The sequence below is a fragment of the Homalodisca vitripennis genome, chromosome 2 (genome assembly GCF_021130785.1).
Source record: "Homalodisca vitripennis isolate AUS2020 chromosome 2, UT_GWSS_2.1, whole genome shotgun sequence".
NCBI classification, from domain to species: Eukaryota; Metazoa; Arthropoda; class Insecta; order Hemiptera; family Cicadellidae; genus Homalodisca; species Homalodisca vitripennis.
Window position 1 is genome coordinate 126,617,285 of NC_060208.1, and position 26,639 is coordinate 126,643,923.

At 33.4% G+C, this 26,639-nt stretch overlaps 1 protein-coding gene across 2 annotated transcripts in view; it reads left to right on the forward strand.

Annotated features, from left to right (window-relative positions):
- Positions 1-26,639, forward strand: part of LOC124354687 (3-ketoacyl-CoA thiolase, mitochondrial-like) — a 58,495-nt gene that overhangs the window by 9,527 nt on the left and 22,329 nt on the right. Inside the window, exons 3-8 of one of the 2 annotated variants that reach the window (XM_046805324.1) lie at positions 327-458; positions 3,646-3,910; positions 10,316-10,491; positions 16,876-17,076; positions 21,137-21,291; positions 24,411-25,348. In XM_046805324.1, coding sequence (XP_046661280.1) covers positions 327-458; positions 3,646-3,910; positions 10,316-10,491; positions 16,876-17,076; positions 21,137-21,291; positions 24,411-24,492 — 1,011 coding nt within the window. In that variant the 3' untranslated portion in view covers positions 24,493-25,348. Of the gene's footprint in view, positions 1-326; positions 459-3,645; positions 3,911-10,315; positions 10,492-16,875; positions 17,077-21,136; positions 21,292-24,410; positions 25,349-26,639 lie in introns of those variants that run through there. The other variant, XR_006921704.1, reaches the window with a different exon arrangement.

The following is a 26,639-nucleotide window of genomic DNA, read 5'->3' on the forward strand; positions in this document are numbered from 1 at the left end:
TCAGTTGTATAGTACTCAAATTTTAGCACTTACGATAAATTAAACTAGTACCAAAATATATTTTAAAATAAATGTTTAAAATTCAAAATGGTTTATTATTTTTTCTGAAACATTTTTCCTGTAACATACGGATAAGGGAAATTCGTAAAGTATAGGTTCATTGACTGGAGCAAACTGGTACAACAAACTGGCAAATGCAGAAACTTTGTAGTATCGCCTTACATCGGTCAACATTGTAAGACAATTGAATATATTTTAGAATTATAACAAGAGTAATGAATAATTTATTCATTAGAAGCATACTCATGAATTTTTAAATGTTCCAGAATACCTCTTCAGACTCCATCTTTCTTCCTCGTCATCTTCTCCTACGGTGTGGGATCAGTTTAGACAAGCCTGCCCTAGGAGTGAACAGACTTTGTGGTTCTGGCTTCCAAGCTGTAGTCAATGGTGCTCAGGTATACATATCCTTGAACCAAACAAAGAAAAGAGTAAAATTTATGTTGTTTGATTGAGATTTTGGAAGATAGCAAGAGATAACTGGAAAGAGCCCCTGATTTTTTAGACTTAGAGAGCTTAAGGTGGGCTAAATTCTTTAGCCACGTCAGAATGTTGTGACTTTTTGTATTCTGTTATATCTTTTGCTTTTTACTTTATGTGTACGGTATGCTATTGCCAGTTATACAAATTTAATGAAAGAATGTGTGTGTGTGTGTGCGTGCGCGTGTGCACGCATTTGCGCATGTGTGTGTGCAGGTTGTTCAACTTAAAAGGGTTCCATTGCTCGTTAGGTTGTACAAAATTAATTTTTTGGGCAAAATGCATATATTTTTGTGAAACGGGTTAAATACTGTTTCTAATGCTGGTATGACATGAGCTAGAGTGGGGATGGCTATTTATTTCCTGCGTATTGCAGTTGAACCAGTGAAGGTCAAGTATTGACGTTTGAACAAACTGAGGATAGGTTGCATGTTAGTGATTTGTTGTTTGTTAAAATGCGCTTAAATATTGAAGAATGTATATTCGTGATTGAAACTTATTTCGTGATGAAATCTCCTGCTGTGTGTCTGCAACGATTCACGGACAAATTTGAAAAAGAAGCACCAGTTAAAAGTGTAATACCAAAGTTAGTTTACGGTTTCATAAAAAAGGATCAGTTTCACACAAGCGTCATGACAGGCAATAGTCAGTTTTAACCCTCAGGTCATTCAGGATATTAGAGCATCAGTTACGAGATGTTCACGTAAATCTTTGTGAAGACTAAGCCGGGAAAAGGAAAAGAACATGTCATTAAGTTCAGCCCACACTGCTGTGAGAAGAGTACTGAAATGTTATCCATACCGAATGTAGGTTTTCCATGAACTGAAGGATGCTGATAATGTCAAAAGGGTTCCCTACTGCAAATGGTTTAAGACATTCATTAGAGGCAACATTGACATTTTAGATCAAGTGTTCTTTAAAGATGAAGCTTAATTCCATTTTGGAGGTTATGTTAATAGCCAAAACTACCGGACCTAGAGTATTGACAACCCACACATTTTCATCAAAACTTCCCTACACTAAAAATAATTATGTGTACGGTGTGCATTTTCAATGCTAAGAATAATAGGACCTTTGTTTTTGAAGCAACTGTGAATGTTGCTCTCTACTAAGACATTATCCAACAGTTCATAGGCTTATTGCAAGAGTGAGCGTTGCTGCTGGCTCGACAGGATGGTTCCACTTGCCATCAGCTAGCTCTAGTATGGAGATGCTATAGGATTTTTTTGATGGAAGAATAATTTCAACAGGATTGTGGCCACTACGATCCTCTGATCTGTCTAGTTTTGACTTTTTGTGGTGCTACTTAAAAGAAATTGTTTACGTAAGCAACCCTCATACCTTACAGGAATTGAAGAAAAACATTACCAGTGCAATGAGATAGGCAGAGTACAGCTAAGAAGAGTAGCCAGGAACATGGTGAAACTTGTTTACAAGTGCATAGAAATTGATGGACAACATTTGTATGTTTGTATGTAGTTTAATTTTTTCTTTCAATTGATATTATGTTTTATAGTGGAATAATTTTTAAAGTGCTATTTCTCATGTAAAACTGAAGAAATGTATACTATAGGTAAATATTTAATTTTTTTTCTACTTTTAAAACTAAATTATATTTAAATATAAGATTTGTTTTACACTTTTTATGAAGGGAAATGTTTTTCTGCAAATTTATTGTAAATGAAGTTTTATTTATTCCAAACTCAGTGGTAAATATACTGTGTTTAAATTAGGCTATGAGGAAAAGTTGAAATTTTGGTTTACATAAAAAGTAGTTGCCTTTTCAGTTTTGTGTATAATAAAATAATTTTTGTTGTATGTGTACAGTTTTAATGTTGTACATAGTGGTATCAGTTATTTTGAGGAAAATGCTATTTTGCATACGTAGCTGGAAAAATGTTCTAAATATTTTGGTAAGAACCTTTTTTATTTGTTTAAATATAATAAATTAGTAGTGTATGCATATTTATACAGTCTTAATTAAATAATTTATCTGTAAAGAAAAGAAAATAAAAAATAAGAGTCTATCTAAAACTGTTTTGTTTTAATAAATGTTTTTGTAAACTGATACAAAATCTCTGAAATAGACTTGGCATTTTTCAGCAGTACCTTGAGAGAAATCTCTCACATTTTTCGTACAAACTTTTTTATCATGCTCTAGTAAAAAGGGTGATGATAATGTAATAACAGCTTTTTCATATAATTCAAAAATTCAAAAATTATGTCCTCAATTACAGTACAATTTTACCTTTATTGTATGAAAATTTGGTATTTTATAAAGTCAGATCACAAGTTCCTGAGTTATGAATGTTCAAAGTTAGTTTGGTTGAAAGCGTCAAAACCAGTATCTTTTGTTTTGTTATTAATTTACAAATTGGAAGTTATTGTCAATAAATTATTGGTTTTTATCCCAAAATGCAGAAATAAACAAGCTAAACTTTAGTGTAACTCCCATTATGTAGCTCTATTAGTTAGTTTGTAGCAAACTTTCGAATTCAAGTTTATCTATATTTTTTATCCGTGAGTAGACATTAACATTTAGCTTTGATTTTTATTTATACCTTAAACTTAACTATTTCATTCAATATTCTGTTCATTAATGTTATCATTACATTTCTTTGAGCTAAATACACTTTATACAAGCTGTATTTGTTACAGAAGATTTTACTTAACACTATATAAGCGTCCTGGTAACTACTGGTAGAGTGGTTTTACTGTAAAATTTATACACTCTGGCCTCAGTTTTGGCCTCTCTTTTACAAGTTAAAAAGTACAATAAAATACAGATTTAGGACCTAATATTTCAAAAAATACCCGAGGGAGGTCCCTGGACCCACCACATTGTGCTGAGGGGATTCTATACCCCCAACCACCGATGTTCCGCACACCGCCAAGGGAAGATTCCTGGTTGCGCCACTGAAAATCAGTGATATTGAATTGTTATGTATTTGATGTAGTTCTTCAAAGATAAATAAAAATATTGATTGATTGTGATTTGATTAAATATTGTAAAGGAAAATCACAGCTGTAGAGCTGTACCCAAGACTTATCTAACGCTGTAGAGAGTTGTTTGTTTTATTCCTTAAATAAAACTTTCTGTTGTAGAACATTCTCTGTGGAGACTCGCAAGTAGTGTTGACAGGTGGGGTGGATAACATGAGCCAGGCGCCCCACGCTGTTCGGAACATCAGGTTTGGTGTGCCTCTTGGTTCTACTCCTGAATTGGAGGACACACTGTGGGTGGGGCTGACCGACACCTACTGCAAGCTGCCGATGGCTCTCACTGCAGAAAAGCTTGCTTCTCAGTACAAGATATCTCGCGGAGAGGTTGACCAGTTTGCACTTAGATCACAGACACTGTGGAAGAAAGGTAAAATAGATGTTTGAATGAAATGGTAAACACTAATACAAGTTTTGGGGCAACCAGGGGATAACAAGTGAAATGAGTTGTAGTTGGGTTAGGATATATATATATATATATGCATAAAATATATATATTCTATATATAGTGTATCAATTAAGTCCTGATACGCCTGAATATATTCTAAACGGATTGCGATATCAATATAAAATCTTCACCGTGCATATTAAAATACTTTTTGGGATTTTTTGAAGGATAATAAATTTCCCCCTCTCTTTTTAAAGGAGGTAGAAGGGGGTTACTTTAAATTTTCAAATTTCAGGCAACACCTGTTTTGTGACTTATCCTTTTAAAGGTCAATTAAAAAGAAACACAATGACACAAAGAAAATACCTCTACGACGTTTCTACCAAAAGGTATGGTCAAATAACACAAAAAAATAATCTGTCTTGCGAATATCAACACAATGCATACGTGATATCGCTTAATAAGACTTTGAGGTGCCCAGCTTATCCCTTTGTGTAGTATCTAAGTTTTTGAGGTGTGCATAGTTTTGGTAAGAGTTGTTTTTTCTTGGTAGCACAATGTAGGGGGTTATTTGGCCATGACTTTTACCAGAAGCGATGAAGAGATGTTTTATTCATGTCATTGTGTTTCAATTGAATAAACCTCTAAAATGACATGGTACAAGATACAGGTTGTAGTTTGAAAATTTAAAATTACCCCCTCTTTTCAAAGTGGGGGGAGAATTATTTTATCCTCTAAAAAAATGTATTTTAATAAGTATGGTGAAGATTTTACATCTATATCCCTTTATAATATATCCAGCCTTATGAAGACTTAATTTATACCATTGTCCTGTATATGGAGCAAGTACTTTTTGTGATTCAATGTTTATTGAAATTAAATTTGGCTATTGCCATTTATACTAATTTAATCAATGTAAATATAAATATATGTGTGTATATATATATATATATATATATATATATATACAGTATATATATTTATATAAATACAGAGTCCCACGAAGAGTTTTAATCGTTTGATTTTACATTACTTGCCCATTTATGCACTGAACATTTTCAAACTCTACACAATTAATAAAGTAGGTTTTAAAAATATTTTGTGAAAATGAAAGCTCCCTAACAATTGTAAAAACAAAATGGTGATATTGAAAATTTTACCATTTTGCTTCCTATAAAAATTCATGTCTTGAATTACCTGATTTGATTACTGCATTGTAGTTTTAAAGAATAGCTGTTTAATAACGCTCATTGTTGAAAACAGCTGTTTGATTGAAGAATGTTGCTTGCGCTATTAAAACATAACCTAACCTCCTCCATTACAGTTTTTCTGATATTGAAGTTCGAGAAATGGCTTTTAATGTTGAACCAAAAGTGAAGTGTTGTGCGTAGGCTATTACTTTTGGTAACATTACAAAAGCAATTAGACAATTTCAGGTTGTCTACCCAGGAGTTGAACCCCCTAACAATCCAACAATAACTAAGTGGAAAAATCTTTTATTAGAAATTAGAAGTGTCGTAAAAAAAGTATTCTAGAGGATCAAATGAGGAAAGAGAAGTACTAGTGTGCACATCAATGCTCTGCTCTCCAGCTAAACCGAAATCACTAAGGAAGGTTGACCTTGAAACTGGTGTTCCAAAGTCTTCAGTACAGAGAGAATAATTAAGAAAAACAAAATTAAATTTTACAAAAATTACCTAGTCCTAATCTTTTAAAGATGATCCTGACAGGAGAGTGAAATTTTGTTCTCGTGTCATTGAGTTTCATGAGCTAGATCCTAATTGACGTACTCAAATTGTTTTTTTTTTCAGACGAGTCTACTTTCTACCGCAGTTTTGCTGTAAATAGGCATAATTGTAATTATTACAACACCGGTAATCTACACATTCTTGAATGGACTCTACTCAAATTAAAAGGAATTATTGTTTGGACAACTGCCAGTTGTAATGGGGTGCTATTTTACAACATTTCAGACAGAACAATGACTGGGAATAGGTATGAACAGGTTTTAAATGAACAAGTCTTGCCTCATTTTACGGTTCCAGAAATGGATCAAGCAATCTCATAACAACATGGTGCTCCTCCTTATTTTGTAAATCCTGTGAAGCGATTATTAAATGACAACCTTCATGGTCTTTGGATTGGTCATGGAAGTGATTTTTAAGATTGACCACCCGATCCCCAGATTTAACTGTTTGTGATTTCTTTCTATGAGGGTTACTTAATGGAACAAGTTATACTCGTCGCTTCAATAATGATGAGGAATTAAAACAATAAATTGAAGAGGAACTTTGGATACCGGAATTTCTTTGTAAGTGCTATTATGTGTGTGTTGCCATGGATAGATTACAGTTCGAATAATTGTGGACTGTAATATTGTAGGATTTTTAATAGGCTTGGTTCTAATTCTCTGATTGAAGTGCTTTATTTCTCTAGAATATGAGAATAAATAACTTTACAAAACCAAAAATATTGTTTTTTTTTACTGTTTTTAAAGTATAGTTTTTCAAAATGCTGCCATTTCGTTTCAAAAATTGCTAGAGAGCTGAAATTTTCACAGAATATTTTTAAAACCCATTTAATGAATTCTGTAGAGTTAAGATGTTCGGTGCATAAATGGGCAAGTAATTCTAACATTTAAACCTCTTCATGGGACACCCGGTATATATAAATATAACAGTTACCCATGGCTTGGCATGCAAATTCGTACATTTTGCACCCGTATGAGTACTTCTGGTTTGATAACAGTCTTTAAATGTAAAGTAAAGGTTAGACTTTATTGTCTCTTATATCTGCACTGCTAGCAGTTACTTGCTCCTTTGCACGCAATTTAGTAAACTTTGCATGAATATAACCATTGCTGGTTCTAGGGAATTATACTTTTAATGCCAATTTTGAGTTTGCCTTGTTACCACGATCAAGAAAACATGTAAAAAGTTTATATTTATGCTCATTCTAATTTAGTTTGTTGGATAGCAATTTCTTTAGTACTAATACTTAATATTTGATAAAAATGTACGGCTTAAAGTACATTAACAATGACACTACACGTTTTTTTTCTTTATAAACTGAAAAATATTGTTAAATATTGTAGAACATTTAGAGCTGGAATTAGTACATTAGTTGAAAAGCTCAGTCTAGAGAACTTTAATCTAGCATAGTTCTTGTCAATTGCTTCAAAGAGAGTCTTTGGTGTCAAATTCTGACCATCGTGGGTTTTGGGTCACTTTTAAGATAGATGAGTACTTACTTAATTGCTGAAATCTAAAACAGTATTAAATTTGTATTCACTATAAATGTAAACAAATTGAAAATAATAAACAATGTTTACACAGACAGTTGATAACACTAGAAATGCTTTTGTAGTTAATATTTCACAACTATAGAGACCAAGGTGGGATTTTGTTGCTACTTTAAAGACAATAGACAATAGACAATAGACAATTGCTTTATTTTCGTATTCATTAAGAACAGAAATGGCATCAAATATGATAAGACATATAGTCAATTAATTGTAGATAAAAGTTGCTAACTACATTAACAATTAACATGTTTAACTGACACAGTTTAGGTAGCTATTTCTTTAAAACATGATAAAAGTTTTACCAAAATAACAATTACAAAATACACATATAATTTACATATTTACATTGGTTATATTCTTGAACTCTTCAACACTATATATTGACCTTCCAACAAGCCACTTAATAAGTCTTTTCTTCAGAACCTGCGGAGTGCTGGTTTTGAAGTTCTTCGGAAGCATATTATAAAGCTTCGCTCCAGCATAAGACGGCTTCTTGGCAAAAAGAGCTGAGTGATGTAAGGGAAGACTGAAGTCATTGGCCCGCCTTGTGTTGTAATCAAGGATGTCACCATTCCTCTCGGGACGTTGTGTGTAGGCGTGTAGAATCACTTCAGTAATGTACAGAGTTATCACTGTAGGAATTCCCAAGGTCTTGAAAGCCTCTTTGCAGCTATCTCGAAAGTCTAGATCAGCCATGATTCGTATTGCACGCTTCTGTAAAACCAACACTCGCTGGAGATTCCCTGCAGATGATCCACCCCACAGTACTATACCATAACGAATGTGGGTCTCAAACAGAGCATGGTATGCGGTTCTTGTTGCAGTAGGTGTACCAATTGATTTTATCCTCTTTAGCACAAAGAGTGCTGAGCTGAGTTTTTTGCATAAGCCGTCTATGTGGCAGTTCCAAGTCAACCGGTCATCGATCACTACCCCAAGGTGTTTTGTGGTTCGTACTCTTTCAAGGTTGGGTGGAGCATGAACTTCATCCTTATTTTTACCAAAAGTAAGGCATTTTGTTTTTGATGCGTTGAAAATTAAATCGTTCCTAAGGCAGTATTCCTGAGCCATATTTACAGATGTTATGGTGTTCATTTCTAGTCCTGGAACTGACTTGCTGTTGCTTATTAAAACTGTGTCGTCTGCATAAGAGACAGGGTAACAGTGGTTCCCCAAGTAGTCAGGCAGGTCACCAGTGAAAAGTACAAATAACACAGGTCCCAACACTGACCCCTGTGGAACCCCTCTCCTTATAGTCATTGGCTTAGATTTTTCTATTTTCAAGTTTCCCTCAACAACTTTTTTTATTTCAACGATCTGCTTTCTTTCGTGCAAATAACTTTGAAACCACCTGAGTGGTGTTCCTACGATACCTAGGGAATTGATCTTGGACAGAAGCACTGCATGGTCAAGGCTATCAAAAGCCTTGCTCAGGTCCAAGAAAACACCAGCAGCCGTATTCCCATCTTCCAGGTTGTCCATAAGATGTTCAATTAGATCAATAAGGGCACTCGTAGTTGATCTTCCTGAGATGAAGCCATGTTGCCTTGGAGGTAGGAGGTTGTTTGTTTCAAGGTGTTGCAAGAGACGTGAAAGCACTACCTTTTCAATTATTTTCGATATTGTTGGAACTAAGGAAATGGGCCTGAAGTTCTTTAATTCCTTTCTACTTCCTTGCTTGTGTAAAGGATAGATTTTTGAAATTTTTAATTCTGTTGGGAAGACACCTCGAGTCAGCGACTTGTTGATAATATTGACGAGAGGTTGACTGATTTCACTTCTACAGAACTTCAGTACTTTAGAACTTATCCCATCAATCCCACTAGATGTTTTTGATTTGAGTGATGCAATTATTTTAAGTATTTCTTCTATTGTTGAAGGTTGATATTCGAATAATGTTGTTGCTGCATGGAATTTTGGTTTATGGGCGGCAGGGGCCCTTATCGGGATGTTGTTTCGAAATAAGAATAGGCCTACATTTATCCCATGATCCCTAAAATGCCCATGTCAAATTTCAACTCAATCGGTTGAATTGTTTATGCATGAAAGCAAGCCAAACAAACCAAAGAACTTTCACATTTAGTATATTATTAGGATTAGGATTTGTAGATACAGTTTTTAGTAATTGTAACAAAAATAAAGTCATCTGTTGCGACAGTTCTAATATGTTAGGTATTATAAAAAATCAAGTTAATTGTACAAACACAAAAAATTCAAGTAACATTTGATAAATATTGAAAATTACTGTGTGATGGTCATCACTGCTTATATTTATAAATTGAATTTTGGACGATTTTAAATTTTTGGTAGGTTGAGGTGTCTTGTGAACCAAAACAAAATTATTAAAAAATCGCATTCTACAAGCGCATGTACTTTATTATAAAGTTGTCTAACACTCAAGCTTTAATTTTAACCAGAAATGTATTTTAAAGACAAATATACATCATAACTTTAGCGCCTTTAATTGTGTTTGGTTATTTGATATATGTAATTGTCTCTTAATTGCAGTTTATAATGTGCAGGCCCTTTTATAACTTTTATTTTTTACCTTTGAAATTTAATTTTTAACTGCTTAAATTTGTAATTCTAAACCATTCTCGAACCCACCTGAAGACATACAACAAATTTCATTAACATCAATCCAGCCGTTTAGGAGGAGTTCAGTGACATACAAATGCACACAAGAAATATATATATATATATATATATATATATATATATATATATATATATATATATATATATATAAAGATATATGTAGTAAAGGTCCTTTACAGCATATCTACTCTTGATATATTGATAAATTAAATGTGTGAAATTATCACAGAGGAATACTAATATCATTTCGTTATTTTGGCAATGCTAAACTCAAGAAATTGTTTTGTCTTAAAAATCATTTCACTTATTAATTTTGTTTAAACCACATGCAGTCTTTGTGAAAACCTTTTTAATATTCCAACTTATTAATTGATACTTTTTAGATCCTTCAAAACATTGTTATTCATTGAATATCAGTGTATCTATAAATTTAAAGTTTATTTTTACCAAGGTCAGACAGAATTTAAGTAGTGTTGCTGTTGCAGCTCATGATGCTGGGGTATTCAAGGCTGAACTGGCCCCAGTGACAGTGGTCCAGAAGAAGAAGGAAGTTGTTGTGGATGTTGACGAGCATCCAAAGCCTCAGACCACTCTTGAGGTGCTTGGCAAACTCCCATTGGTCTTCAAGAAAGATGGTGTTGTGACAGCGGGTTCTGCTTCAGTAAGTATCACCTCAAAAAGTGTACAAACTAATAGTTTTTTTTTTTCTGAAAAAATTTTATTGCTATTAAAAAATATGATTAAACTATTTCAAGAACGTAGATAGGGAGAGATCATATCTAATTCAGCATTCCAGTTTTAAGTCATCAAAGATTTTAGATATGATTTTTATCCTAAACTCTTGATAATTGTGTTGGACTAAGTCTGGTCTAATCACTAATTATGTCCAAATCCTCCAGTATTAAGATGTTTACTGGTTGTCCAGGTTATTTCTTTAAACCAGCTCAACCTGTTCTGGAAGGTATTATATTAATGTTTTTCGAAGTGGTAAAGTATCTATGAGTAGTTCTTGATGAAAGGCTTACATGGAATTCTCATATTACATTTTTATCCACAGTAACAAAAGCTCTTGGTGCTTGCAAAAGACTTTTTGGATTTAAATGCGGGCTAAACACCAAGATGATATATTGGATATGTGGGGCTAATATTGCATAAATACAGCAGCCAAGAGGTTACATAGTCTTCAAAGGCCAGCATGTATAAGCATTACCGGGGCAATGAGCTCCTGTCCAAGTCTGGCACTGGAAGCAGTACTGGGATACACTCCTCTGAGGCAGGAGGTGAAGAAAATAGCCGCATTAAGTGCTATGAAGCTGTTGAATAGCAAGGTGATTAAGTGTAACTTCTCAGAAGGATACATGGCAATAATACAGGAATTTTCTAAGGCTGAAATGATATATTAAACGTGTCTTGAATGCATGGTAAAGAATAAATCTCTTCATCTCTCTCATTCCCCTCCACTATAAGGTAGGGGTTGCAGCGCTTTTGTTTTCTTAGGACAAGAAGCTTAGAAATTTCACTTAGGTTATAAAAGGATCTTTGCACTTCTTCCAAAGTGACAAAGTGACAAGATATTCTGGATGGGTAAGGTTGGGGATAGGAGCCGCCTCTTGTTGAAGTCAATGAAGGATTTTGGGCATTAATATCAATTATATCTCCTTGGAAGAAGGGGAGGTTACCCCTGTACTAGCCTCCAGTCAAAGTAGGTGGGCACACCCTTATGTTTAGACTAACTGCCTTTAATACTTAGGGAGCTCCATCAACACCAACAATCATTCCTCGCAGTGAACTAGACCTATTGACCTACCCTTGTACCCAAATATCTCGACATTTGTGGTTAATGATGTGCTGCTTCTGGGCATTCATAGAATTGCCCAGATTTACGTGACACGTCAGTTTTTGCTATACCCAGTGTAGGTTCAACTGGAAGGTATAAATGAACCCTCCTGGGGTTTGCCAATGAACTTAGTTGAGATATTTAGAAGATCAATATTTGTACCAATATTTTTAACACTTACAAACTTAACTAAACTGCTCCTACTATGAATGATTTCCCACTAGATGCTTTATTTTTTCTGCTATTGTATAATATGTCTAGAAGGAATAGGTTTAAAAATTACTTGTCTTTATAATCACATCATACATATCATAAATTAAAATCACTTTTTGTGTTGTTCTGTTTGTGCAACGATATTTTCTAAAGTACTCAACAGATTTTGATACAGTTTTTCACTGTCAACTTCGTTATGAACTAGGGCAGGTTCCTAGGTATGATACATCAATATTTCAATCATAGAAAGTAGAAAAAAGTTTGTATAATGCAAAAATTGATAAATTTGAGCGCTTTAATTGTTAATACTAGAATAGAATAGACAATAGAATAGACAATATTCTTTATTCATAAACGTTGAGTTTAGAATTTTTGTCAATACAATAAAGGACATACAGAACATAAAATTTAAAATATCAGTTCATGATGCAATTGATTTCCAGTTTATGAACTCTTGAATAGTGTAGAAGGGTTGCTGGAGAAACCAACTTTTGAGTGAGTTCTTCAGGTGTTTGACTGGTGTTTTCTTCAGTGAGTCTGGTAGAATGTTGAAATAGATTGCTCCTTTGTATGATGGTTTCCTCTCATATAAACTTAGGTGGTGTGTTTCAAGAGCAAAGTGGTCTATTTCTTGTGTTGTAGCAGTGATGGTCTCCAGTTCTAGTCTGTCCAGTTGTTACAGAGTGCAAAATAGTATCAATTATATAATACTGACTAAACCTTACGACTTATAACAAATTAATGTACTACAGAAAATTGTACATTTCAAAAAGGCCTACAAAAAGGTCTGTGGTGGCTTAAGTCCATCTCTAAAGAGTAACCCACAATAACCTTTTTTATTTTTTAAAGTTTACATTTTTATTAGCATTTCAGAAGCTATTTAGATCAATAAAGTATCCATATCAATGCATTAAGATACATAAAGATAATGTCAAATTAATCTTCACGCAAATAAATTAAATTTAATATATTTTCTTGACAGGAAAAAAGCAAAATCAACCATGGAACAAAAAATACTAAGACTGGTGTAAATTCAGTGGCCATAAATATATATTTTTTTTTAACATATTTTCTTGATCATGGCAAGAACACAAACTCAACATTGGAGTCGTAAATATAATTCACTAGAACCAAATGTGCTCATAGAGGTGGAAAACTTACAAAATTGCGTGCAAAGCTGCAGCAAAAAATTAATGAATATTTTAATTCATAAGTTTTGAAATTAAAAACATTTATAAAGAGAAAGTTTACAACATATGAAGCATTACAGTTACCAAACTACTGGTAATACTAAAATTGAATATTCATTTATTGTTACTGTATAGTTACCACTGAGTGATAAACAATGAGAGATCCCTGACTCACTGTCTTCCGATGTCGGCTACTGTAGCAGATGAAACAAATATTTTCCTTGTCTAATAATGAAAATAGCCTATTTATTTGAGTAATAAAATTTAAAACTTTCTATTTCATCCTAAAGCATTACAGATGTTTACCTGTTGTCAGGTACTATGATACAAGCTATGTCCACAAAGTAAGTTTCTATTTTTATCCGCTGCACTGTTGCGATCGCAGTTCCTCACGCACAGCAGTTATTCTGACTTAAGGAGAAGAAATATACGCCATTTTGAGATCACTGCTGCCAACACGTGTGCTTTGCTGCTTTGTTGTGCTTCTTTGTAATGTCAGCGTTGATTGAAAATCATATTTGTTATTTGTTTTATAAATGCAAAGAAAGTTAAACCAATTGAAATTTATCAGCAAATCTGCAAAGTTTATGGAAAAAAATGCAATGAATGGTTAGAATATTGGTCAGACTGTTCAATGAAGGACGTGATAAAGTGCATGATGAAGAACAAAGAGGAGGCCTGTCTTTTGTTACTAATGAATTGGTCCACACAGTTAAGAGAAGCTTAAGGAAAACCAAACGTTTACAATTGCTCTTGCTATGGAATTTCCTCAAATCTCACGATCACTAATTCGTGAAATTGTTACTGAAAAACTGAAATTTCGAAAACTTTGCTCACATTGGGTGCCCAAAATTCTTACTGAACAACACAAAAAAATGATGATTTTCTTTCTCTACAGTCATGGAGGATGAACTTTGGTATATTATGACACCCCTGAAATTAAACAGCAATTTATGGAATGGAGATACACTTCCTCCCCAGCAAAAGTTAAGCCTAAGCAAATATTGACACCTCAAAAAGTCATGTGCACCTGTTTTTGAGACAGAAAAGGCATTTTGCTGATTGATTTTTTACTACAAGGCCAAACAATCAATGCAGATGTTTACTGCAAAACCCTTAAGAAAATGTGTCGTGCAATACAGATCAAGCACCGAGGAATACTGTCAAAAGATTTTTTTTCACGATATTGCCTGGCCTTACATTGATAACATGACATAAAAACTCCTAAGGAATTTGACTGGGACATGTTTGACCATCCTCTGTACAGCCTGGACCTCGCTCCTAGCGAGTTTTATCTCTTCTTACACCTGAAACCTTTCCTTCATGGTCAACACTTCAACAATGATGACGAGCTGAAAGAACATGTTACCACATGGTTGAAAACACAAGCATACAAAAACTTGTGCCACCCAATGACACGTGTCTAAAAAATTCCAGAAGTTATATAAAAAGGTATCTGTACATGTTTGGTTATATAAATAAATTGAACTTACTTTGTGAACATACCTCATATGTGGTTTTTGAGTGGCAGTTCATTGCCACACATTGTAGATTTTAAGTACATGTTTATATAACAAGTTTTTTTACACCTGAGGAAGAGTGTAAAAATCCTCAAAACATAGTTTTAAACATTTTGTAACATAACAATAGCAAATGTAAAAAATCCTGTTATCTTTTATTACACACAGGTTACAATTAAAAATTTGTCTTACTAAAATTATTTAAACAAAAATGATGTTATCACACATCAGTTCTGTAACGGTATGGAATAGACCACCTGATATTGTCACGGAGCCCTTCTATGATGGTACACCAGGTGGGATTAGCACAGATGAAACATGTCTGATAGGAAGACATGTGATCTGCATGTTGAAAGTTTTTATTTTGGACTTTGACAATCAGACTGCAACATATGTGGTTATTACTATCAAATGTTGTTGGATAAATAATGTATATCCCGTTCCTCTTGTAAAATATATTTCTGTTGGTAGTTGATTGGAGTGTAAAGAATTGGAACATAATCTTGACTTTGTGTTCCAAAAGAAACAAGACTCCACCCAGTCTGTTGAGAAGAGACATCTGTATGCTCCTTTACTCAGTAGTTGTTATCCACTGTCACTCTTCATACATTCAGAGCCCAAGTGATTAACTTCTCAAGTCATTGATTAAACCCAATTGTGTTTCAGCTGCTGAATGCTTCCAGATGAAATGTAAACCTCCTGCTTGTCCCCACCTCTCCACTTATTTCCTGTACCGTTTTGTCTTCTCTAGCACATAACACATGGTATTTTTCTTTTTGTACAATATGTTCCATGTTACACAGTTTTTGTGTATATTGAACAAACATAGAATTAGTTATGTTTTGTTTTTTTATTGTTCTTAAGATTCAAATGCCATTACTTGTGACACCTCTTACTGGAAAACAAATCAATACTAAATCAATTTTTAATTATTTTTTTATTTTTATTTAGTTTATTTTATTTTACTGTTATTTCTTATTTTTCAAAAAACTTTCATTTTAAAATTTAAGTGAAATTGTATAATCCTTACAACGCTAATTAAAATTACTCCCAAACACTAAGATATATTCAAACATTTTCTTTTATCTCAATGCTGATTTTTATTTTTGATCCTCTGGATTACCTTTACAAGGAAAAAAATTAAAGTTTTTTTTAATTATATGCATTGAAAACATTTTAAATGGAAATAAACTGTATTGCAAGATAGTGAACAAAGAAACACTGAGTGTATATAAATTATCTATTATAAGTACATTGTAACTGAAGATTCTGCATATTTAGTGCAGAAAAATAAATAATTTATGTAAAAATGTTCATAAATGTTCATGTAACTTAAAAATGTGAAATTCATACACAATAACCTATAATAGCCTCTAAAGAAAATACTGAAATATTTTACTTATAAAACCGTATTTATTTAGAATAAATGAACTGGATTTATATAATGAAATTGTTATAATATACAAAGAACAAAATACACACAAAAAGCTGCACTTTGTAAAATTATAAAAATTGAAAAATCAGACTAATTAGGGATTATTAATTTTAATAAAACAGATCCATCATTATCATCCATATCCTCTTCACTGTCAACAGTGTCAAAATCGATCACATTTGAGAGTGAAGTGTTCATAATATTACTTACAAATTCATCAAAATTTGGATTGTCTGAATTAGCCATTATAACAAACAACTATACTACAACTCGATAAAAACAAGCTGAAACACCATTAGAATAATGGTTTGCAATTGTTTTATGCAATAACAGTTTTCTTCAAAAGTGACAAAAACCTTGTTTTCCAACACACATGTGATTTTGCAGCTGAATAAAACGAACATGTCTATAGGCACATATATAGGCCATACGCGAAATGGTGGCCGTTACAAGTATCAACAACAATAACAAAGTGCTTTTAATAGTTCTGACAGTCTAAAGAAACATCAACCTGCTCTCATGGATGTTTTGAGAACTAATTCTTCGCCATTTCAAAAGCAAACCTTTTATAGACACTATCCACGTTTAAAGCTGTATCGGTTCCGCGTTTGGATGCACTAGCCATGCTGGAAGGGTTAATGCATACATTAATACATATAGTATATATTAATGGACATATTATAGCTGTGTATTTAGAAAGTTGGCTTTAGCTCATAACCTGCTGACATATTTACTGAGTTGGTAAAAAGATTTGTATTTGTTACATGTTTGCTTCCTAAGTGCACTTCTCACTGGATTATCGGAATTTGAAATATTAAGTATTAAGTGTAATGTAAACTTACTTGTTTAGGGCATCTGTGACGGTGCGGGAGCAGTGGTGTTGGCGAGTGAGGAGGCCTGCAAACAGCATGGACTGACACCACTGGCTAGACTTGTGGGCTACTCAGTGGTAGGAGTTGAGCCGAGCATCATGGGTATTGGACCGGCCCCCGCCATTCAGAACCTGCTCAAGGCGGCTGGCAAATCACTCAATGATATTGACTTAGTTGAGGTGACCGCAGAAGTTTATTTTTTATTTTATAAAGCATAGTTTTTGTAGCCTCTCGGTCTTCAAAGGCCACTTGCCTATGAAAGAATCCTATCAAATAAAATAAAGGGGAGAATTGGTACAGTGCAAAGTCAACAGTACTGATTAAATGTTTCTGGTCACAGACATGATTTGACCTGTTCTTTCTCGAAATCGGATCCTTTTAGAGAAGATCAAGTCTTCTCTAAAGATCAAGACAGCGCAGCCACTAATTTGTTCACTCACTTTTTCTGTTTAATATTCGTTACTCAACAACAAAGTTGTAAAATAATATTATAAAGTGACAATTTTATTGTGGTCTAAAATCAGCTGACTCAATTGTGATATTCAGATAAAATAATAAATCTACAGACTTATGATATATCCAAACCACGTGGTACTGTTCAACTGAATTTATTAATTGACATTAAAACCAAATTACCACGGTTTTTAGAGAATAATCTCACGAGTCAGATAGGTCACATTTAGTGTGTGCTGGTATATGTAAAAGACTTATAGCCACAAACCTCCCAAATACTTAATCTTTGATTACATTAGCTGAGTGCAATAATGGATTACATTTGTTAGATGGTCAGTTGTCAAAAATGCCTCGCCATGTGGTCATTTATATAAGTTCTACTTCCAAACAAGTTTTTTGTTTAAGTTTTAATATTGAAAAACATTTACTTTTTCCTCCTTACATAGTATAAAGAAAAAAATATTGCGATTGTCAGAAAAATGGAACTTTGTTTTTTTTATGAAAATATTTGTTTTTAGACAATACAATTAAATCAAATGTTTTCAGTTTTTGTAATTTTTAGATTTGTTGAGTTTTTACACAAAATAATGTACAACCAACTCTCGATTATCCGTGGTAATTAACGACAAGCCTCCCATGGTTAAAACAAAGGGAGCCATTAACAATGTTAAACTAGTAATTAATTGCTAAATAAAATGGTTTTCAGTAAAACTTACCTAATAAGAGTATTACAAATATGCATTTATATCATGTATTTAGTTGAAAATAAAAACAAGTTACACAATTTAATACTCACGAAAATTAATAAACAATGTACAATATTTACAACTTAATTGATGAGTTAGGTTTACTTATTATTTGATTGGAAGAAATCAAAAATGAAGAAAACAACACAAATTTTTGTGTGTTTTTTTGCAGCTTCCTTCCTTATTATTGTCAAACATAAATTATGCAAGACCAGTTTGTCACAAACCAACTGCCTCTCCAAATAATAACCTAGCAAACACTCAACGTGATTTATTGCTGTTCCGTGCGTCACCTTGGCTCAGCTGACAAATCCTCCTCCCCCTCCTCAAACTCTTGAAAATAAGGGGGAGTCTAAAAATAGCTGCAATCAAAACACTTACTGAACACTTGTGAACAGCAGGTGGACACAGACGTCTCATGTCTGTGTGTTGTTGTTATTACAACTGCCCTTTTTTGCTTGCTGCACTGCTATGCTGCCGCTTGTTATTATTACACATTATCTCACCTCTTATCTACAAATGTGGCATGGCGGTTCTTTATCTGATATTTACGATTAGTATTATTAAAACTCAATTTCAAATAAAAATGAAGTAAAATTTACAAAAAATTATGCACAATTATTTTAAATTTGCATTGACCATATTATTAATTTTTTTGTTGTCACCAAAATGTTTTACCCAGGTTAATCCGCAACATGGCTGTTCTGCCTATGGAAAATCGGTAGTTGACTATATATGTCAGCAACAAAAAAAAAAGTTTCTTTAGGAACTGTTTATATTGTTTCGATTAGTTTTACTATTTATGGGCTGTTAGACACTGGTTCAAAAGTCATAAAAGATTCAATTTTAATTTTGGGAATAATCAAAATTGTTGGGCTGCCATATTTTACTCCTATTGGTTGCCTCCGCTCGAAAACGGGTATATCGTTTTTAACAATACTTTATATAACTTACTTCCATTTTGTACTGACAATATTTAGGTGCTATTCTAAAGGAGACAAAATGCCCTTTATTTTGATAACTAACTAATAAATAATCTGTAAAAATGAACCATACGAGTTATACTATATTCAACTGATAAGAATTTTGAGGGGATATATTTATTTGGGTAGTATATTTTTGCACTAATCTTTAGGATTCTGTCTACGTTAAAATATTGAGGTTGGTGAGAAAGAGATAAAATTAGCTATGAATTAAATAACGTCAAGGGCTGTTTCTAGTGATGTAATAAGTATTGATATGTTGAAACTGTAAGTACTTGTGATTTGGGAGCAAATACTCAAACAGGGCGCTTTTTGACTGGTTTGGTACAATGATAATGACACACAAAGTCTAAGATTTAATTATTGATGGATTCAATATATCAATTCTGATTAGCAAAGACATTATTTTTAAGTGTTATGTGTTGTATTTTTATATTATGTTGTGGTATGTAGCATATTGCCTCAATTTATATTGTTTACTAGTTATATTAATTAATTTTTTTAGACTTGATTAGATTTTTAAGTTATAAAATTTATGTTGTTGTATTATTAGTATATTCAATTTTGATCCCGTTGGCAACACATATTTTGAAAGCATTTCATTGGATAAATAAAGGCATTTCATTTCAATTCATTTTCGGTATTTGTAGTTAACAATTGAACAAAACCTGACTTCCTTTCTATGAAATAGGACACCTGCTTTGTTGCACTCTGAGTTTTATGACATGAAATGTGATATATTTGCAAATTTAATGCATTTATTATTTTTCTCTTTATTTTTTGTTTGTCAGTAGCGTGCATATTTGTACAGCAAATTGTTTTTTTTCTTTCATTATTATTGACTGCTATTTTGTGAGAATTCATAAAGTCAAATTCAATATCTTTAATTTTATTACTTCGTAGTTTAATTAATTACTTTCCTGCTCCCTCTGCCTGTATAATTAAATATGCACATGTTCTTTTATATGTCTTGTATATAATAATTATTTTATCCGTATAAAAATGTATTTTTATTAAGTATGTATTGATATCAATTCGTATGTTTTGGACACTTCCAGAAATTAAAACTTCTGGTTCAATAAACTGCACAAAATTACCAATAATTTATTACTAAACAGTCACAACATTTCGCTCCAGAGACAATCGCTCCTGTTTTAAAAATTGTCTCATAAAATCTAAGTATAGTACATGTTATAAAAAATAATTCCATACTGTTCCAAATATTCAATCGCTAGGGATAGTTTGGAATACAATTATGTATAATATTATATTATTGACTCCACAATGTTGGATTATTTTCAGCCACCTTCAGTGTACAATTTAATAACCTTTGCTAATAATGTAATTATGTTTTGGTATGTATTAGTGCTGAAACACATGTTAATAATACTAAGATTTAAAGAGGGTTTTATTATTATTTTTTTATATTAAATTATGTAAATAAGTTAAGTTATTTTTGTAATATTTTACAAATTGTTTAAAAAATGCCTAAAAGTAACCTTCTAATAAAGAGTAATTTAATTAAAATACAACCAGTTCTGGGGTTAAAACACAATATATAATTAATGGCGTTTTAATAAATTTGGGTTTGTCTGAAAGACAAAATCAATAAAACTTTAAAGGGCTATAATGATTTTTAATACATTTTTCTCATCCACATGAAATGGTTTAAAAAATGTCATATTGATTTTATATTTAAAAAATATGCATTTGAAACCATAAAGTTAAAAAAAAAACGCTCCAGTCTAGATTTGTCTTAACTCATTGGTTAAGATGAAATTGCAAAATACAATCGTTAATCTAAAAGTGAGAAGCCCTGCGCTATATTGAATTACTATTTATTACCTTTAATTTAATTACATTATTGTAATTTATTTCATTCATATAGTTGGTGCTGCTTTAATCATAGTAATATGTTGATCATGATAAGAACTCTATAATTTAATTAGTGTATTCTAAACACTAAAATATTCCTAAGACTACATCTTTTTATTGTTTATTAAGAATAACACCGTTTCAGATAAGACTTGAAAATTTGAAATGTGCTATTTTTACAGATCAATGAGGCATTTGGTGCCCAAACTTTGGCATGCCAGAAGGAGTTAAAGCTGGACATTGAGAAGCTTAATTTAAATGGAGGAGCCATTGCTCTAGGGCACCCTCTCGCAGCCTCTGGGGCCAGGATCACGGGTCATCTCGTTCATGAGCTCAGGTAATATTCCTAGATTCCTACATTCAACACGTCATGGTTCATTACAGTTGTAGTCTGTCAGATTGTAGGGCATTGGCCACTTTCTCGCAGCCTCTGGGGCTAAGATCACGGGTCATTTCGTTCATGAGCTCAGGTAACACTCCTAGATTCCTACATTCAACACGTCATGGTTCATTACAGTTGTAGTCTGTCAGATTGTAGGACATTGGCCACCCTCTCGCAGCCTCTGGGGCCAGGATCACGGGTCATTTCGTTCATGAGCTCAGGTAACATTCCTAGATTCCTACATTCAACACGTCATGGTTCATTACAGAGTTGTAGTCTGTCATATTGTAGTATCTAGGCCACCCTCTCACAGCCTCTGGGGCTAAGATCACGGGTCATTTCGTTCATGAGCTCAGGTAACATTCCTAGATTCCTACATTCAACACGTCATAGTTCATTACAGTTGTAGTCTGTCAGATTGTAGGACATTGGCCACTTTCTCGCAGCCTCTGGGGCTAAGATCACGGGTCATTTCGTTCATGAGCTCAGGTAACACTCCTAGATTCCTACATTCAACACGTCATGGTTCATTACAGTTGTAGTCTGTCAGATTGTAGGACATTGGCCACCCTCTCGCAGCCTCTGGGGCTAAGATCACGGGTCATTTCGTTCATGAGCTCAGGTAACACTCCTAGATTCCTACATTTAACATGTCATGGTTCATTACAGTTGTAGTCTGTCAGATTGTAGGACATTGGCCACTTTCTCGCAGCCTCTGGGGCTAAGATCACGGGTCATTTCGTTCATGAGCTCAGGTAACACTCCTAGATTCCTACATTCAACACGTCATGGTTCATTACAGTTGTAGTCTGTCAGATTGTAGGACATTGGCCACCCTCTCTCGCAGCCTCTGGGGCCAGGATCACGGGTCATTTCGTTCATGAGCTCAGGTAGCATTCCTAGATTCCTACATTCAACACGTCATGGTTCATTACAGTTGTAGTCTGTCAGATTGTAGGACATAGGCCACCCTCTCGCAGCCTCTGGGGCCAGGATCACGGGTCATCTCGTTCATGAGCTCAGGTAACATTCCTAGATTCCTACATTTAACATGTCATGGTTCATTACAGTTGTAGTCTGTCAGATTGTAGGACATTGGCCACTTTCTCGCAGCCTCTGGGGCTAAGATCACGGGTCAATTTGTTCATGAGCTCAGGTAACACTCCTAGATTCCTACATTTAACATGTCATGGTTCATTACAGTTGTAGTCTGTCAGATTGTAGGACATAGGCCACCCTCTCGCAGCCTCTGGGGCCAGGATCACGGGTCATCTCGTTCATAAGCTCAGGTAACATTCCTAGATTCCTACATTCAACACGTGATGGTTCATTACAGTTGTAGTCTGTCAGATTGTAGGACATAGGCCACCCTCTCGCAGCCTCTGGTGCCAGGATCACGGGTCATCTCGTTCATGAGCTCAGGTAACATTCCTAGATTCCTACATTCAACACGTCATGGTTCATTACAGTTGTAGTCTGTCAGATTGTAGGACATTGGCCACCCTCTCGCAGCCTCTGGGGCCAGGATCACGGGTCATTTCGTTCATGAGCTCAGGTAACATTCCTAGATTCCTACATTCAACACGTCATGGTTCATTACAGAGTTGTAGTCTGTCATATTGTAGTATCTAGGCCACCCTCTCACAGCCTCTGGGGCTAAGATCACGGGTCATTTCGTTCATGAGCTCAGGTAACATTCCTAGATTCCTACATTCAACACGTCATGGTTCATTACAGTTGTAGTCTGTCAGATTGTAGGACATTGGCCACTTTCTCGCAGCCTCTGGGGCTAAGATCACGGGTCATTTCGTTCATGAGCTCAGGTAGCATTCCTAGATTCCTACATTCAACACGTCATGGTTCATTACAGTTGTAGTCTATCAGATTGTAGGACATAGGCCACCCTCTCGCAGCCTCTGGGGCCAGGATCACGGGTCATCTCGTTCATGAGCTCAGGTAGCATTCCTAGATTCCTACATTTAACATGTCATGGTTCATTACAGTTGTAGTCTGTCAGATTGTAGGACATTGGCCACTTTCTCGCAGCCTCTGGGGCTAAGATCACGGGTCATTTCGTTCATGAGCTCAGGTAACACTCCTAGATTCCTACATTTAACATGTCATGGTTCATTACAGTTGTAGTCTGTCAGATTGTAGGACATAGGCCACCCTCTCGCAGCCTCTGGGGCCAGGATCACGGGTCATCTCGTTCATAAGCTCAGGTAACATTCCTAGATTCCTACATTCAACACGTGATGGTCATTACAGTTGTAGTCTGTCAGATTGTAGGACATAGGCCACCCTCTCGCAGCCTCTGGTGCCAGGATCACGGGTCATCTCGTTCATGAGCTCAGGTAACATTCCTAGATTCCTACATTCAACACGTGATGGTTCATTACAGTTGTAGTCTGTCAGATTGTAGGACATTGGCTACTATCTCGCAGCCTCAGAGTGAAAGTCTTTCATAAATACTTCCTTGGCAACTGCGATAAGCACGGAGCGTGCTCCGGGCATTTCGAAGGCCTTTCTTTGAACTAAAAACTCTCCAAGAGACAATCTATAATATCGGATATAGCTGTATTTGGCTTTTTGGTCAAAGTCTACCATCCTAATATATCTGTCTATGGCGTGGGAAGGGTTAAAACACCAATAAACCATAATTATTCACTTTTTTTTGTCTCTTGAGCAAAGTTTCTTTAAAAGGGCTTTAACAATGTATATTTTTATCATAACTTTTTATAGTAGTAAATTGTTTAAAATGATATAAAAATAAATATTTAATTTTGTTTTCTCATAGCAATTCAATTAAAGAGTCATAACACCTCCATTTAAATTTTTTACAACTGCTCTATAATAACATTGGGACAGCAGAATACAATTTTTACTATATAAAGGGATAAATATTGTGCTATGCTTTGGTTCCCAAGTGACACTTTGTTGTGTCTCGGGCTACACAGGTCAACTTGTATACTCATAAGCTGTGGGAGTTACAGTCAGCACTATCTTAGATACTATGGTTAGTTCTTGTCCCAGTACTTAATGTTCTGTAGAAGTAAAGTGAACAATGATTGCAGGAGACGTAAGGCCAAGCTTGGGATTGGCTCTGCTTGTATTGGAGGAGGTCAAGGAATCGCACTCCTCCTCGAGTCTGTCTGAACGTTACAGTTGATTAATACTGCACAAGACTGAACCTCTACAACATAGCTTATAAGAAGGTTATTGTTATTTATATTGTTGCAGAGTATTATGTTTAAGGTAACAAGCACTGTTCAAAATATTGATTTACAAGAGAAACCTTTTTTATGAGAATTAATGTGTAATATCAATGGTCAATAAAATTTAAAAAGTGCACTTCATTTTTTGTGCACTTTAAAGAAAAGATAAAGCAATTTTCATCAATTAAACATCTTTGAATTAAAAATTAATCTTAATAACTGTTTGTTATAAATATATAGGCCTGATAAATTTTTTATATATTTTAAAAGAGTTGAATGTATTTTAATATTTTAAAATGATTGTATACTCTTTAACGACATTTCATTTTATACATGTTTTATTCTGTTACAGTTACATTTTTCTGTATATTGTATGATTACATTCATAAACATAGTTCAAAGAAATCAAAACTGAGCATAAGGATATTATGATGATGTCTATGGTATTTTCTCAATTCAATATAATTTAACTTTAAATGGGTATATGATAGATTAATATTGTATTGTTTAATTATTTGATATATAATATTTTTATACAGTTGTTTTATTTTAAGTTTTATTATTAAATTATTATAACAATCTATATATTTAACAAACTTGGTTTAAATTATGTAAATGTAATAAATATTTTTATATTACTTTTTTACAATATACTTGTACTATTTATCCTCCATTGTAAGAGAAACTGATGCAATGCATGTTGTCAGTAACAAAATTGTGAACCATTTTTGACATATTTACAAAAGTTTATTATATTATCTAATGAATAGTGCAAAAAATAAAATATATTTTGATTACTGATGTTGTAATTTATTTACCATGAAATATACCATTCTTAAGAGGTACTTTATTAGTCAACAATAGACTATTATTAGTAAACATTTCCATAGAGACAGCTTTAAGTTGACAGTGCCAGTAAAGAGTAGAACAAACTTTAAAATAAGGGGGGAAAATCATTTAGTTAAAGCATTAAGTAATTATTGTTAATTAAGTTAAAAATTTTATGCCAAATTGTGTTACTCATAAAAAAATAGCAAAAGTAGTAATCGATCTGATAAAACGTTATGTAAATGCGATTTTTTTTATTTGAAGTTCGGAGGCTAATAAGAGCCATGTCTTAAAAGTAAATGACTGTTTTGAAGTTTAAAAAAGTAAATATTTCTCAAAAATAATTTATTTACTTGAAAGATTATACTTTACTTTTCTACATAATCTCCATTAATATTAACACAATCGCTGCGGGTGATGACAATTATTGTCATTCAATATAATACTGGTGCGTCATGTGGAGGCAGACATCTGCTCGCTTGGCCGCCAATGCCTCAGTGTGAGCCTAGCAGTTGCCATGGAACCGATAGATGAATTAATTTTTAAAAATGAAAAGAAAATTTGAACGTTGCTTCTAACTTTAAAACTATAAAGTTTGAAATACAAGAAAATTATTGCTTTCCGAACTAATAAATATGATGAGTTTTGCTACGTAATTTTGTACTTGTACTTGTTATTGATAAATGATATATTATTTATAATTCTTGATGTGATATAATACTGTTTCATGTATGGAAAAACAATTATTTTTATAATTAGTATGTTACCAGGGTAATGTCAATTTTCATAAATAATCTGTTGCAAGTTTTATCAATATAAAAATAAAAATTTATGTAAGTCCATTAAAGTATTTATGTTCTGAAACTAGATAAATGTATAAATAATTTTTATATTTTGGAATTTTGATTTATTACAAATATACCACTTCTGTGGATATAGTTTTCCCCCTAAAGAAATAAATATAAAATAGTTTCAAATGAAAAAAAACTTGTTACTTATAAAAGTATGCATAGTAAAAAATACAGACTTATGATACAGACAAGAATATGAAACAAATTTATATGACAATGCATAATCAAATAACTTCTAGTATTTTTTATAAAATACCCTTACAAAACCTGGAAAATTGGTCTACCTGGTTTAGTTGCCAGTCCTTGGGTTAAAACATTTAAATAAATTAAATTTCAACAGGCACTTTCCTCTTATTGTTGATAATAATAATAAACTGTTTGCCATGAAAATGAATTATTATCATTCACA